We start from the raw sequence: 17461 nt of genomic DNA on the forward strand, positions 1-17461 counted from the left end.
TTACCAATTTTTAGTAGAAGAGAGTAACATCTCTAAACTAAAGGCTAGTGAGTTTGACTTTGAATCTGGAAATCATCTAATAGACTGGATGACTAAAGAGATAGTTGATGAATATCAAGAAAGGGAAGTGGTGATTACAAAGAGCCAGTAAGGCTTCATCAAGAAGGGGGTCATGGCAAGGACATCTAGGTAGTGCAGTAGATAGAGCACCAGCCCTTGAGGATGGAAGACCTGAGTTAAAATATGGCCTCAGACACTTGATATTTACTAACAGTGTAACCCTGGGCAAGTCACTTAACTCCAATTGCCTCAAAATCATAAATTATAAAAAAGAGAATAGGTCATGTCAGACTATTCAATTCCATTTTTTTACAGAAATGCTAAACTATTAGATGACTAGAATGATGAGGCTATAGTTTACCCAGGGCATCTAGGTGGTGCAATAGATAGAGAGCACAGGGCTCGGAATTAGGAAGACTCCTCTTCCTGAGTTCAAAAGCGGACTCAGATACTCATTAGCTGTGTGATCCCTGGGCAAGTCATTTAACCTTGTTTGCCTCAGTTTCCTCATCTGTAAAGTGAGCAAGAAAAGAAATTGCAAACCACTTCAGTATCTTTGCCAAGAAAACTCTAAATGGGGTCATAAAGAGTCAAACATGAGTGAACAACAACATAGTTTTAGCAAAGCTTTTTGATAAAATGTCTTATATTCTTCTTGTGGGGAAGATGGAGAGAGATGGATTCAATGATAATACAATTAGATGAATTCAGAATTGGATGGATGACTCCACTCAAAGAGAGGTTGTTAATAGTTTGATGTCAATATGGCAGGGGTCCTTCAGTGAAACATCTCAAGAATTTGTCTTTGGCCGTGTGCTATTTAACATCTTTATAGATAAAGATAGACTTGGATAAAGGTACAGATGGCATGCTCTTCAAGTTTTCAGATGACACCAAGCTATGAGTGATAGCTTATGTACTGGACGATAGTTAGGATCCAAAAGAATAGTGACAGGCTAGAGTATTGTAATGATTCTAACAAGACAAAATTCAGTAGGGGTAAATATAAAATCCTACAGTTGGGTACAAGAAAATTAACTTGACAAAAACAAAATGGGTAAGGCATGGTTAAGATAGCATTTGTTCTGGCCAAAAAACCCTGATAATCCCAGTATATTGTAAGCTCAATGTGAGTTATCAGTGTGATCTGGAAGATGAGAAAACTAATGTGATCTTAGACTCCATTAAGAGAAGCACTGCTTTCAGGAATAGAGAAGAAATAGCCCTTGCTTTGATCAGATCTCTTCCCAGAGTATTGTTTTTAGTTCTGAGTGCCACAATTTAGGAATAATACTGATCAGCTGGAGAGTGTCCAGGGGAGGGTGACCAACATCATCAAAGGTTTTATTCCATGCTATATGAGGAATGGTTGAAGGAATGGGGAACATTTCTCTTGTAAGAGGGAAGGGTCAAGAGGGATATAATAGCTGCCTTTAAGTATTTGATTCGTTTTTCATGTGTAGGGAGGATTAGACTTTATTATGGTTGGCCTGAGAGGGCAAAACTAGGAGCCATGACTCGAAGTTGCAGAGGCAATTTAGGTTTAATGTCAGGAAACCATTCCTTGGCATTGGAGCTATCCAATCCAAAAGTGGATGGCGCTCTTGACAGGTGGTGGCTTCCCACTCCCACTCCCACCCCCCACCTTTGGTGGTCTTCAAGAACAGGCCAGATTATCACTTTTGGGGTACATTATAATGGGGATACCATTCATGTATGGGTTTGAACCAACACTCAAATTCTGTGATTCTATGATTTAGAATCAGTAAGAATACAATTTTCAAGAATATTTATCCAGATATACTTGCTTATATTCTGGAATATTGTAAAAATATGAAAGTAGAGCCATATAAATCATAAACTTTAGGGCAAGAAAGAAGATGGATTTAAAATAGAAAGTTTGGGTTTAGGCTTTTCTGATCATTCTATGTAAAAAACCAAATTAATTTTTCAAAAGCTGAGAAATACAAAGAAAGATTGAATTACTGTCAAGCAGAAATAAATGAAAAATGTTGTAAGAGAAGTGACCAAGGGGAAGGAAAGATGCTTCTCTTACAAGATGCTAAATGGTGGTGGGAAATATATTTATATGTGTGTGTATATACACACACACAAACACACACATGTGTGTGTGCGTAAATTTAATAACTGCAAAATGGAATAAAGAAAGCTTTCAAGGGAAGGAGTAAAACCAATCAGAGAGTAAAATAAGTATTTCTACCTAGAGAAGCTTTTGATGTCATGTTTAGATAGGAAAAAGCAAAGATTCAGAAATGACAGAAACCAAAGATCCAAAAACAGATGCCTATATGGATGGGGTCAGGGTTTTAAGAGAATAAAGCAAGGAAGAATAAAGGCACTGCATGTGGTGCTTTGAGGTGTGCAGAGAGAGAACAGAAGGGGAGGGTGGACTTCCACAATAAAAATGGAGGGGCTAAAATAAGGTCAAAAGATTAACTGCAGCAAATGGAGTTCTGGATGGAATGGTTTCAAGGGAAAGGTAAGGTACTGGAGAAGAGGAAAGGATATGGTTTAAGTATATATTAAAGGTGTATATATATATATATATATATATATATATGTGTATATATATATATATGTGTGTGTGTGTATAATATGTGTGTATATATATATATATATATATATATATAAGACTTATGTTGAAGTACATAGTAAAGGATGAAGAAACATGTTTTAACAGCAGATGTAGTTCAAGAAGTGAGCAGCATGATCAGATTCTTGAAGAGAGGAGAGGCTTCTGGGTCTGAAAGCCTCACTACCTAGTCCTACAAGGCTTTTCAGGATGGCCTGAACAAATGTTCTTTCTGCATTATCTAATGGCATATGAGAAATTATCAGCACCAAAAAAGTATATAGAATTTGACATACATACATATACATACATACAGGGAGAGAGAGAGAGAGAGAGAGAGAGAGAGAGAGAGAGAGAGAGAGAGAAAGAAAGAAAGAGAGAGAGAGAGAGGTGAGCATAAATCTTAGAACTTGACAGGAAGAAGGAGGCAAGGGAAATTTTTTAAGGTTTAGCTCAAGGAGAAAAAAAAACCTTTGGATTGTATTAACCATGCTATTTCCTTTAAGAACCTACAAAGCTTTGGAATTTATTATCTACCACCTCCCACCCCAGCAAAAACAAATGAACAAGCAAACAAACAAACAAAAACCCACCCTCTCTCTAAACTTCCCTCTTTCTACTGAAGATATTTCCTTGCAAATTTGGAGTCATCCATGATTGCTCTCTCTTTCTCACCTTCCATATCCATCCTGTCAAGTCTTGCTGATTCTTTCTTCCCATCATATGCTTATGCTCATTACTTTCCACTCAGAGGGTCATCACTCTCATTTGAGCCCTCATTACCTCTCAGTAGAGTATCATTATAGTCTCCCCATGAGTTTCCCTGTTTCCAGTTTCTGTCTTTGACTATCTATCCTCTATAGAGCTGTCAAAATAATCTTCCAATGCCACCTTTCTCCTTGTCTATGCTTAGCAATTTGCAATGGTTTCCTATTGTCTCTTGTATTTAAATTCCATTAACAGTCTAAATGATGTTTCATGTGCCTTCCCTTCATGCACTCTACTGTAGTCAAATTGGCTTGCTAGCCATTCCCCAAACTTGTCCTTCCATCTGTAACTATATTATATACATATACACACACACATATATATGTATATATATATGCATGTATGTATATGTATATACATACATACACATACACACATATATATGTAAAGCTTATGATGCACCCTCTCTCCTCGTCCTCTAGAATCCTTAGGTTCACCCAAGACTACAATAAGATGACATTTCCTATAGAAAGTCATTCCAAACCCCACTCCCTTTCTGTTAATGTTCCCTCCCTTCTCAAATTACTTGATATTTGCCTAGCAGTATACATGTTCGTTGGATTGTCTACAGAGAGCTGGATAGAACCTTAAAGATCATTTAGTCCTCTCAATTTACAGATACAGAAACTGACTCACAGAGAAGCTAAATACCTTGCCCAGAGTCCCACAGGCAGTAAATGGCAATGCTGGGTTTGAACCCTAGTATTCTGCCTCCAAATGTATCACTCTCTTCACTACACCACACTATCCCTAGAGGAAAGGACTATTTCTTTTTTTTGTTGTTGTAACCTGAGTACTTCCCATGGTCCCTGGAACATAACAGGGGCTTAATAGATGTTTGTAAAGTGGAATTGAATATGGTTTGCATGATAAATTGCTGATATATGTGAAAACAAAATATTGCTATGACTGGCATGCTCACGCTGAAGAAGTAAATTCCATTTATTTAGACATGACATGAACTGAAGATCTTGAGACTAAAAGAAACATTTTCCTTCATTGCTTAACAGACACATTACATTTTTGTAAACAATGCACGCTTGTTAGTTTATAGTGGAAGTCTGTACGGAAATTTGGTTTGTAACTGGAATCTTTTTAGGGATGGTATCATTATACTTAAAAATTGCTTTTTCAGTCATTTTACTCATGTCCAGCTCCTTGTGACCCCATATTTGGGATTTTCTTGGCAAAGATACTGGAGTAGTTTGTCTTCCTTCCCCAGCTCATTTTACAGATGAGGAAACTGAGGCAAACAGAGTTAAGTGACTTGGCCAGGGTCACACAGCTAATAAGTATCTGAGGCTGAATTTGAACTCAGGTCTTTCTGACTCCTGGCCCAGCACTCTATCCACTGTGCCACCTAGCTGCCAGAAATTGCTTAACAGGCTTATTTAATGAGGAAAAAAATGTATTGAAGACTATGTAGCGATGTACACATAATAAATAGCTGAATTGCATTGGACTGCATTCTGGCTGATTGTGGCAGGACTATACAGAAGACATTTTGTAAATCACTAATGTTAAGATAACTAAACCCAGGTCATAGGTCTGATCATTTCATCCTCCTGCCCCAGAATCATCACTGGCTCCCTATTGGCATCTAAGACTCTCCACAAGCCACCTTCCCAGCTGTTCTTTAAAAATTGTACCTACTAGCCCAACTGGGTACTATTTGTTCTCTGAATTTGACCATGTTCTATTCTGTGCATTTGTACAAGGAAGGAAAGAAGGGAAGATGCATTTATTAATTGTCTACCATGTGCCAGACATTATGCCATATGCTGCGATAGTATAATCTCATTCTATCCTCACAATAACCCTGGGAGGTAGGTGCTACTATTACCCTCATTTTACATATGGGTAAACTGAGGCAAACAGGTTTAAATAACTTGCCTAGGGTCATACAGCTAGGAGGTATCTGAGGCTGGATTTGAACTCAATGAGTCTTCTTGGACAAGTCCAGCACTCTGAGCCCAAATGCTCAGGACTTAATCAACGTTTGTTGAATGAGGTTTTATAAGAATTTGTCCTAAGCAATGTTTTATAAGTTATACTCATAAGAGAAGCAGGCATGTTTTTAAAAAGCGTTTTAAGTTGCATTCAGAATGAAAAGCCTTTCATTGTTAATAAAGGAATTTATTAACCCTGAAATTAGCCCTGAAATTCTCCTGTAAATTGACTCTGTCTATATTTTGGAGAGGCTGCTGAGATTTCCTTTTATGTCACCTGGGCATGGTAGGTGGCAAATTAGTTGTGTTTGAATATAAGTGCAGCTATTTGGTAAACAGGATTTGAATTTCTTTTATTTCCACACCGCCTGGAGAGTTTATGGGGGAACAAACAGATAAACATTTCTTCCCCTTCAGGGACAAATCTTTTCCCACTGAATGGCACAATACTTTTCAAACAGTACCTTCCCTGCCCCAGTCTGCATTTGTGGTAAATGCTACATGTTGTTCTTATTGTTCGTGCCATGTCTGACTCCTCGTGACCCCATTTGGGGTTTTCTTGGCAAAGATACTGAAGTGGTTTGCCCTTTCTTTCTCCAGCTCATTTGACAGATGAGGGAACTGAGGCAAACTGAGTAAGTGCTCACACAGCTAGTAAGTGTCTGAGGTCAGATTTGAACTCAGGGAGATGAGTCTTCCTGATCACGCTCCTGGCACTCTATCTACATACCACAATAGTGCCGAGCAATGCCCAAGGAACAGAGTTCCATAGACAACCTGCGCTCCAGTCTGGCAATGAATGACCCTGCTTCTCTTCTGGAATGTGTGGGCCATTGTACAAAGGACACATGACTATCCATTCATAGCCTGCCAGGAGAAAAGTTAGCAGGTAGGAATTACTAAAGCGAGCTGCTGTGCAGTAAATCTCAGTTGGAAGGGGCTATTTTTTCCTGCCTGTTTTTTCCCCCTCTCACTTTTAATACTTAGAAAATTGCCCTTTGCCTATCCATAAACTGTTTCACAGACGTGGCATTGCAGACTTAATAACAGTTTAAAGCACCCCTGTGACAAACACTCTCTGGTTTTCAGGCTTGGAAAAAACAGCATCTGTAACTGTATTCTCCATATTCTATGGCCACAGGTACAGTCAGCTTGGCATTTCATTACTACCTGTCAGGGTGCTGCTGGGCCACAGAGAATCCTTTTTATCAGGGGACAGCCATGGAGAAACACACGGCCACGTGGATGGACTCTGGTGACAGTTCTACACACCCCAGGGCTGAGGGCCTGCTCAAGGGAATTCCAGGGAGCAAGGGTTAGACATCCCTCCTGAGGAATAGATTGTAGCACGTGAGTCAACCCAGATGGTGTCAGAAGTTATAAAGATGAGACAGAGCTATTGGGATTAATATTATTTTCCTCCCTTAAAATGAGACAGGACTAGTAAGGTCGTGGAGTAGCCCTTTCTCCATTGCTATAATAGACAAATGGTTCTAAGGCCTCTACTGTGCTTTGGTAACACAGAAACTGTCTTTGCCTCTGCAACAAGAGACTGGTACAGGGTGTGAAAGCTACCTGGAGCACAGACTTGTGGGGGTTCCCACCTACAAAGTGGCTGCTTGGTTCATAAGGTTGGCTCAGCAGTTCTGGGTGGGCGGTGGGATAAGGACAGACTCCCACACAATTGCTGCTTATACCAACAGCTGGACTGGATGACATTTATATAATGACTTGGCTGCATTGAGATGAATCATAGAAAATTAGTGATGAAGATGACCTATTAGGTCATCTAATCCATACCCCTGCCATGTCAAAGTTCCTCCTCCCAATCTATGTTTTTCATCTTCTTAGTCAATCTGGTTTTAAATAGTATGAAACAGAGTTTTCACCATCCTTCCCTTATAGAGGATCCTCTTACATATAAAACCTCCCCTTTATTTTTGTTTGCAGCATACAGTCAACTCTGCTACAACATGCCATGTGTGTTCCTTCAGAGTACTGTATTATGAAAAAAACATGCAATAAAAATAACAGGGTTTATGGGGACAATGGGGTTAGGGATAAAACATCCAAAAACCTCATCAGTGACACATAAAAAGAGGTAGGAGCCTAATGAAAATAGGAGCACTGTTTTATACTTGACAGGTGGTTAAGAAATATGTCAGTCCCACAAATTGTAGCACCAGAGCAAGGCTGGCAAAGTCTCTGGATGGTTGGGTGTGCCACAATGCAAGGCCTTGGTAGTGGTGATGTGTCAGAGGCTATGGTGGAACAGATCAGTCCTCTTTTGCCTGCTGTTCCTACTACACCAGAAGATGTACAATAAATATAGGACTTTACCATGACAAAAACCTTGGTTTACTTAGGAGTGGGCAGGGAAAGGGCTGTAGTTCGTGAGTTATTTTGAAGTGGTACAGTTTTCTGCATTCTTGATATTTCTTATGGAAGAAATTGAGTGGTGAAGCAAACTGAAATTCTCCCTACGCTCAGATTGTTCTCTAATATCTCAGTCAAATTGGAACAAATTTGCATTTTCTTTCTTTCTTTTTTAACCAGTTGACTGATTTACTGAATGATGGAAAAGAAAAGGTTTATGATGGGAGTAAGAGAGAAGGGAATGAGCATTTATATAGCACTGGTCATATACCAGACCCTGTGCTAACCACTTTATTTTTTTAAAATTTTTTTCCATATTTTTATTATTTATTTAATTTTTTTAGTTTTCAACATTGATTTCCACAAGATTTTGAGTTACAAATTTTCTCCCCATTCCTACCCTTCCCCACTCCAAGATGGCATATATTCTGATTGCCCCTTTCCCCAATCTGCCCTCCCTTCTGTCACCCCATTCCACCCCCATCCTCTTTCCCCTTACTTTCTTATAGGGCAAGATAGATTTCTAAACCCCATTGCCTGTATATCTTATTTCCCAGTTGCATGTAAAGAACAACTTTTTTTGAGCATTTGTTTTTAGAACGTTGAGTTACAAATTCTCTCCCTTCTTCCCTCCCTACCCACCCTCCTTGAGAAGGCAAGCAATTCAACGTAGGTCACACTTGTATCATCATATAAAACACTTTCATAATAGTCATGTTGTAAAAGATTAACTATATTTCCCTCCATCCTATCCTGTCTCCCTTTATTCAATTTTATCCCTTGACCCTGTCTCTTTTCAAAAGGGTTTGCTTTTGATTACCTCGTCCCTGAATCTGCCCTCCCTTCTATCATCCCCCACTCTTTTTTTGGAGGGGGGAAGGCAGGGCAATTGGAATTAAGTGACTTGCCCAAGGACACACAGCTAGTAAGTATATCAAGTGTCTGAGGCCGGATTTGAACTCAGGGCCTCCTGACTCCAGGGTAGGTGCTCTACTCACTGTGCCACCTAGCTGGCCCATCCTCCCTCTCTTATCCCCTTCCCCCCCACTTTCTTGTGGGGTAAGGTACCCAATTGAGTGTGTATGTTATTCCCTCCTTAATTCAAACCTGATAAGAGCAAGATTTGCTCATTCCCTTTGACCTGCCCCCTCTTCCCTTCCAATAGAACAGCTTTTTCCTGCCACTTTTATGTGAGATAATTTACCCCATTCTATCTCTCCCTTTCTCCTTCTTCCAATATATTCCTCTTTCATCCATTAATTTTGTTTTTTTTAGATATCAGTCCCTTAATATTCAACTCACCCTGTGCCCTCTGTATATATATATATCTATATATATATATATATATCTATATCTATATATATATATATATGTGTGTGTGTGTATATTCCCTTCAACTACCCTAATACCCTAATGCTGAGAAAGGTCTCATGAATTATAAACATTATCTTTCCTTGTAGGAATGTAAACAAAATGGTTCAACTTTAGTAAGTCCCTTATGATTTCTCTTTCTTGTTTACCTTTTCATGCTTCTCTTGATTCTTGTATTTGAAAGTCAAATTTTCCACTCAACTCTACTCTTTTTATTGAGAAAGCTTGAAAGTCCCTTATTTTATTGAAAGACCATATTTTGCCTTGGAGTATTATACTCAGTTTTGCTGGGTAGGTGATTCTTGGTTTTAATCCTAGCTCCTTTGACCTCCAGAATATTGTATTCCAAGCCCTTTGATCCCTTAATGTAGAAGCTGCAGGGTGTTATCCTGATTGGATTTCCACAATAGTTGAATTGTTTCTTTCTGGCTGCTTGCAATATTTTCTTGACCTAGGAACTCTAGAATTTGGCTACAATATTCTTAGGAGTTTTATTTTGGGGATCTTTTTCAAGAGGTGATCGGGGGATTCTTCCAATTTCTATTTTACCCTCTGCTTCTAGAATATCAGGGCAGTTTTCCTTGATAATTTCTTGAAAGATGATGTCTAAGCTCTTTTTTTGATCATGGCTTTCAGGTAGACCAATAATTCTAAAGTTATCTCTCCTGGATCTATTCTCCAGGTCAGTGGTTTTTCCAATGAGATATTTCACATTGTGTTCCATTTTTTCATTCCTTTCATTCTGTTTTTATAATTTTTTGATTTCTCATAAAGTCACTAGATTCCACTTGCTCCAATCTAATTTTTAAGGTGACATTTTCTTCAGTGATCTTTTGGACCTCCTTTTCCATTTGGCTAATTCTGCCTTTCAAGGCATTCTTCTCCTCATTGGCTTTTTGTAGCTCTTTTGCCATTTGAGTTAATTTATTTTTAAGGTGTTATTTTCTTCAGTATTTTTTGGGTCTCCTTTAGAAAGTTGTTGACTTGTTTTTCATGATTTTCTCGCATCACTCTCATTTCTCTTCCCGTTTTTCCTCTGCTTCTCTTACTTGAGTTTCCAAACCCTTTTTGAGCTCTTCCATGGCCTGAGACCAATTCATATTTTTCTTGAAGGCTTTTGATGTAGGCTTTTTGACTTTTTTGACTTCTTCTGGTTGTATGTTTTGATCTTTTTTGTCACCAAAAAAAATATTCTGTAGTCTGAGTCTGAGTGCTTTTTCGCTGCCTGCTCATGTTCCCAGCGAACTACTTGACCCTTGAGCTTTTTGTCAGGGTATGAGTGCCTTCAGAGATGAGAGTACTTTGTCCCAAGCTTTAGGGGCCTTGCGCTGAGGTTTTCAGAGCTACTTCTACTCCAGTCACTGCAAGCTCTGCCACACCAGCGCTCCTCCTCCCCCAAGAACCTTCAACCAGGACTGTAACCCAGATCCAAGCAGGGCAAAGCAAGAAAACCCTGCATCTGTGCTAGCAAAGCAATCCCTGCACTCCCACTCTGATCTGCTGCTTGATTCCTCCCACCGGGTGGACCTTGGGCCTGAAGCAGCCACAGCTGGAACTCTGGAAACAGCCATAGGAGCTTCCTGCTGTTGCCGCACCAGGTGCACCAGCTCCCCCACCCCTGGGGCTGGGGCCAGATTATACACTTCTCTCACCCAGATCCAGCAGTTTTCCCACTAACCCACTAAGTTGTCTTTGGTGTTTGTGGGTTGAGAAGTCTGCTAACTGCCACAGGCCAGTGATTCAGGACCCTAAGGCCTGCTCCGCCCAACTCCCTATCTGGTTGGTCCTGGCATGGCCCACGCTGGACTGCACTCTGCTCCTAGCACGGTGCAATAGACCCTTCCCAGTGACCATCCAGGCTGTTTTGAGCTGGAGACTTGTTTCCCTCTGTTATTTTACGGGTTCTATAGCTCTAGAATTTGTTCAGAGCTATTTTTCACAGGTATTTGGAGGGATTTGGGGGAGAGCTTAGGCGAGTCCCTGTTTTCCCACTGCCATCTTGGCTCTGCCTGCCCCCCCCCACTAACCACCTTAGAGATATTATCTAATTTGATCTTCACAATAAATCTGTAAAGTAGTTGCTGTTATGATCCCCATTTTGCGGTTGAGAAACTGAGGCAGACAGAGATAAATTGACTTGCACAGGGCCATACAGCAAGTTAGCATCTGAGATTCAATTCAGTTGTTCCTGACTGTAGGCCCAGTGCTACATCCCTCATGTCACCTAGCTGGCACAAAATTTGCATTTTCAAAACAGGTGTTATAGCCGAACTGACTGTATGCTCAAAGATGGAATGCTTGTGAGCAAAGGAATGGTGAAGCCAATTGGAACTGCTCTCTGAAGAGCTGATGAATTTTCATTGTGAGTATTCACACTTTAGAAACTAGCAAATGTAACAAATCAGGGCATGAATTTTTGTTTTATTGATTGTCTAGACTTAAGAAAAGTGATGGGAAAATGTTAATTGTGCAACTTTAACATGAAGGTGTGAGCATACATTGTTTTTCCTGGAGAGTCACTGGTTAAACATTTATCAATTGTCCCTGATTATGAGACATATAGGGCATACCTCAAACTCTTGGAAGTTACTAAAGCTCCTGTAGGAAGGTAGGAAGGATAACAGAAAGTCAGTTTAATGTAGACCTCTGGACTAGGATTTATGGAACCTTGATTTAGGTTCCCAAAGTGAGTGATACCACCTCCTGGGGGGGTGGGTGGTGCTAGAATGGTCTAGGGTGGGGTAGTAGCCTCTGGTATAATTGGGAGGCTTTAAATAAAAATAAGGGGGTGGTGGAAGCATAAGAAAATAAAAAAAGATAAGAAAACTTTGAAAAGTGTTGATACATGTTTCATCTGTTGTGTAACAGCATTAAAGTTGTCGTGATTACATTATTTTCCAAATAATCACACAAAAAACAAGTTATAGCCAATCAGTGGTCCAGTCTGCCAGCAGGTCTTAACAAGCAAGTGTTGGCAGAGGAGCATTTGTGCATTGTCTGGAAGTCCAGCATGCATGTGCAGGAATATGTGCGTGTAATGACTTGTTTACAATATGATACTATACCGTTACCTGAAGCAATATTGCATGATCAAAATTTCAATGCAGAAAAAACCCACAAATTTACAATAAATTATTAAATTTAAGATGTATCATTTTTTCAAAAATATTGTATTTTTTAAAATGACACAATTTTTTTAAAGGGTGAAGAAAGTAGATTTCTGGAGGGGTGCTGAGTAATTTTTTTTAAAAGGGGGCAGTAGGCCAAATAAGTTTGGGAACCTCTAACTTAGACTCTAGCTGCTGACACAGACTAACCATGTGGGCAAGGAACCTGTCTCCTCTGACTTTTAATTTCTTTAGCTTTAAAATCAGAGTGATAATGGTATTCTCTACTACCAGAGAACCTCATTGGCATAGTGGATAGAGAGCCAAAAAGGCATGGGTTCAAGTCTTACTGCTGACACAGACTGGCTGTGTGGCTTAAGGAATTAATATCCTCCCAAAAAAAGTGTTTAAGCCTACAAGTTGCCAAAAAGGTCCTGAGAGAGAGTTTCCTTGTAAGAAGTTCCTTGTACCAATGACATCAGCGGGTTGGAGAAAACAAAGCACTTCCCCCACAGAGGTATTATGCGATGGTCTTTTGGAAATCACAAAACGCTGTATATAAGGTGTCATTATTAGCATCCCCAATTTCTTTTGTTTTGTTTTAAATATATTTAATATTTTAGTTTTCCCCAATTACATGTAAAAACAATTTTTGACATTCATTTTTTAAAAATTTTCAGTTCCAAATACTTTCCCTCCCCTCCTTCCCCATTAAGAAAGCAAGATACAAGTTTTATTCCCAATTTTTTAAAAACGGATATGACTTGAAATATCTCCCTCATAGGCTTATCCATACATAATATCCCATCACCTGCTTCTCTGGGCCACCTTGTGCCTAGAACGTGCTTTTTCATTTATCTCTTAAAATCCCTAGCTTCCTTCATTGCTCAGTTCAAGTGACCCTTCCAACATGAGCCTTTTCCTCATCCCTTCAACTGCTAATGCCACCCAAGAATTATTTTGTAATTGTGATATGGGGGCATGTGATATTTCCCCAAAGAGAAGGTAGACTTTTCAACAAGGGAGTGTTTGATTTTTGTCTTTGTGTTCCCAATAAGGTCAACAGGTAGAACGATGGATAGAGCACTGGACCCACAGTTAGGAAGATCTGAGTTCAAATCCATCCTCAGACACTTTTTAGTTGTGTGACCTTGGACAAGAGCCCCTCTCCTGCCTCAGTTTCCTCTACTGTAAAATAGGGATAATAATAATATTTATCCCTCAGGGTTGTTGTAAGGATCAAAGTAGATACTATTTGTAATGTATAATGCTTGACACATAGTAGGTGTGGTTCCACATGGTTCTCAGTACAGTGCTTTGCAAAAAGTACATATTTGATGAATGTAGATTGTCGTGAAACTCAGTTTACTTCATATAGAGAGAGCAGTTTTTATTCAATTCAACAAGAATTTTTAAAGTATCTGTGGTGATACGTAAATTAACTGGGACAGGGGAAAATTAAATTTATTGACAGGCAATATACCTTCCAACTTTTTAAAGCTTTAGAAAAAAACAGCAGTGGGTGTGTACTTCTTTTGCTACAATCATTTCTTTTTAATTATTTGGCATTAATTCTCAGGATTTCAGCACATTTTTAATACTTCATTGAGAACCCACACTTTTTTTTGGATATAAAGTGCACTTTTGTTGAACACTGCATTTTTCCAAATCTAATCTTGATTATAGCCCATGGGTTTTCAATGGATTTTAAGTGAGACAAACTCCTACATCATTGAAGCATGATTTATCTCCTTCTTTTAGATAAATTTGTTAACCTTTTATGATGTGTGGAAAGAGGGAAAGTCATGGTTGAGCATTCTAATATCTGTTTGGGGATTCCTGTCATTTTGGAACTTTGCTTGTTATGATTATTTGCAGCAATCATTTCTAGGTTTTTGACAGTTTTCATTTTTGACTGCATTTTCGTTTGCACTTTAGTACTACTGGTCCTGTTTAATTGTGAGCTTAAAAGAGCCTTAAAATGCTATAATCCTTGAAATGCTTGATTTCCTCAAATCTGTTGCAATTATCTCCGACAGTCATTGAACTATGCTCTTTTAAAGCTATAACTTTGGCATGTATCTTTGGAATAATATCTGTTCTCTAAAAACCACAATTAAAAACACAACAGAAGAGCAACAAAATATGTGTATGGCATAAGATCCAGCAATTAATAGACCAAGAGCTAACTAAAGACGTGGCGACCATCTCAATATGGTTTCAGATGTTCATATTAAGAAGCCCACTGTTTGTAGAAATACACACACTTGATCATTGCTATTACAAAATGAAACCATATCAAATCATTGCTTTTCACAAGTAATTCACAAATAATTATTTTATGTGCCAGGCACAAAGACAAAAACAAAAACTGACCTCATAAATCATAAAACACCTCACAAATATGAGCTATTGTTATTAGGGGACCTAAAAATGCTCAGCCTACAGTCAATCAGTATTTTCTGAGGAATCAGCAAGCTTGTGGGTGTTAAGGGGAGGCGATGAGGGACGCCAGTGCTGTCTCATTTCAAGTGCTATTTTGGTTGTATGCTTTTTTCAGTGTTCTCTAGCTTTCTCTTCAATAAACCACAGGAAGAGCAATGATCCTCCAGCTTTTCATTTTCCTGTTTATTTCCCTCTGATCGATTAGAGATCTGTCTTCATTGTATTCATGTATATACTTTGACCTATCTTCCACCCCAAATAAAATATTTAAGAATATTCAAGTCAAGTCAAACCAAGAAGAATGTAGTAAGCACCTACTATGTTCTAGACACTGTGTTAAACTCTAGGGATACAAAGAAAAGGGGAGAAAATAGTATCAGCCTTGAAGGAACTCACAATCTAATGGCGGAGAAAGCATGCAAATAACTTGGAATGTATGAGATGTATACAGACTAGATGGAAGGCAATTTGAGAGAGGAAGACGCTAACAGCTGGGGGAAGTAGGAAAGGCCTCCAGTAGAAGTGTGGGATTAAAGCAGATGGTCTGCCTTTCCTGGGACAGTATCCAAACTTATTACCATAAATGCATTATATTCCCTTTTTCTTTCTTCTGATGTGCACAAAAACTCGGTTAAACTAAAACTGGGTAGAAGAGTGAAGTGTAGGGTGCTGGGCAGAGAGAAGGAAATAGCCAGCCTGGCATTTCATTTCTGGTCGTACTTTGGTTTAAGCAAAAAAAAAAGTTTTTCTTGAGTATAATATGCATCATCATAACCATTATCCATGTCTAACGTCTCAGAGGCTTACCTTAATCTGACCCTTTAAACAAGGTTCACTGCACACAGACCGTACCATGCCACTTTTGTTCATTTGGATCTTATAGTCGTCAATATTCAGCACTCCTTCATGCCAGGTCCCAATGTGGACATAGTCATACCGGTTAGCATCAGTGTACTGAAGATTCATGATATCATACCTAGGAAGGAGAAGAAGCAGCATATCATGGTGACAGATTCCCTAAATAGTGACTTCATTGTGTATGTAGTTCCACAAACTTCCTGATTCCATCCTTCACTATCCATCTGTCCAACTTTTCTCTACTTCTTTCAGCACTTTAAAAGGTCTATGATTTTATCAGGATGGGCATTCTCTCCAGGTATGAAGTTTACAACATCTCCATAATATCATGAGATGCTTTGGCCAAAAGTAAACAAAAGGAAAAAGTCCAGACCATCGTGTATTGGCCAACATTTGGGTAATAAGCTTCTCTAAACTTAGCAAGTCTGGTATTTCGGTGATAGGGTGAATAAGGATCTGGAGTCAGGAAGATCTGAGTTCACATCTAGCCTCAGGCACTTGATAGTATGTGACCCTGGGCAAGTCACTATTTGCCTCCTATTTGCCTGAGTTCCTCATCTGTGAAATGGGGGTACACTGGAGAAGAAATTGGCAAACCATTCCAGTATCTTTACCAAGAAAACCCCATGGACATGTTCATGGGCCATGAAGAGGTGGACATGACTGAACGACTAAACAACAAACACCCCCTCTGTCATTAGACTTGGTAGGCCCTATTGGAGTTTGTGTTCCACTGTCATAGTCTTGAGTCTGATTTTTCTGAAAATTTTTCCTGTAAAAAATCAGGCTCAATTCTATGTCAGAACAAAACATCTGATTAGGACTTCCATGGATTATGTGTACTTGACATATGGAATGTTATTTATTTTGTAAATGTATAGTTCAACCTTGGACAGCTTCTTCTAAGCACCATTTTCTCCCTGTAGTAAAAATGATAACTTTCAGGTTATTAGCATCAGTAATAATAATGAAGTAATTATTATACTTATAAAAATCCTTCAGAAGAGATTGAGAGAAGCAATATGGTGTAGTGGAAAGAAAACTGGACTTAGAGCCACAAGCCCTGGGTCCAAATCCCATCTCAGATCCTTAGTAACTGTGTGATCCTGGACAAGTCTTAACCCCATTGAGCCTCAGTTATTTTATCCGTAAAAAGAGGGGGTTGGCCTTGATGGTGTCTAAAGTTCCTTCCAGGTCTAGAACTAAGATCTTAAGTCTCATATCTGAAAATTATTAGCTGTAGGACCTCGGGAAATTTACGTAATTTCTCAGAGACCATTGCCTCATCATGAAAATAGATATAATAAAATTTGCACTATCTCCCTCATAAGATTGTTATGAAGAAAATGTTTTTTAAACTTTCTTTTTTTCTTTTATTAAATTTTCTTTTTAATTTATAGAATAAAACAAGCATTTCCACAACATAGTACAATAAAAAAGATGATTGTGCAGGAAACTGCAAAATTACTATGGACAACTTGCTATTCCTTTTAAATATACAACAAAATTATCACATAATTTCTTTTCTTTTTTTCCTTCCCTACCCCCAGCTCCACCCTAGAGATGGCTAGCATTAGACCCATATAAGTATATGTATACATAAATATTTATGTACATAAAATTATTCTAAACATACTTCTCGTTATCATTTCTTTCTCTGGATGCAGATAGTATCTTTCTTCATATGTCCTTTAGCATTAATTTGGGTATATATAATAGACAAAATAGCTTATTCACTTAAAGTTGTTCTTAAAACAATATTGCTGTTATTGTATACAGTGTTCTCTTGGTTCTGCTCATTTCACGGTTCATTATGTCATAATTATTTCCATGTTTTTCTTAGAACATTGAGCTCATCATTTCTTTTTTTTGGAGGGGGGAAAAACAGGGCAATTGGCGTTAAGTGACTTGCCCAAGGTCACACGGCTAGTAAG

The 17461-nt window shown here is 38.8% G+C and overlaps 1 protein-coding gene across 2 annotated transcripts in view; it reads right to left on the bottom strand.

Annotated features, from left to right (window-relative positions):
- GRM1 (glutamate metabotropic receptor 1) overlaps positions 1 to 17461 on the bottom strand; it is a 434859-nt gene that overhangs the window by 42462 nt on the left and 374936 nt on the right. For both annotated transcript variants that reach the window (XM_036769302.1, XM_036769303.1), the window contains exon 5: positions 15477 to 15645. In XM_036769302.1, coding sequence (XP_036625197.1) covers positions 15477 to 15645 — 169 coding nt within the window. The remainder of the gene's footprint in view (positions 1 to 15476; positions 15646 to 17461) is intronic.

This window comes from Trichosurus vulpecula, chromosome 7, assembly GCF_011100635.1.
Source record: "Trichosurus vulpecula isolate mTriVul1 chromosome 7, mTriVul1.pri, whole genome shotgun sequence".
NCBI lineage: Eukaryota > Metazoa > Chordata > Mammalia > Diprotodontia > Phalangeridae > Trichosurus > Trichosurus vulpecula.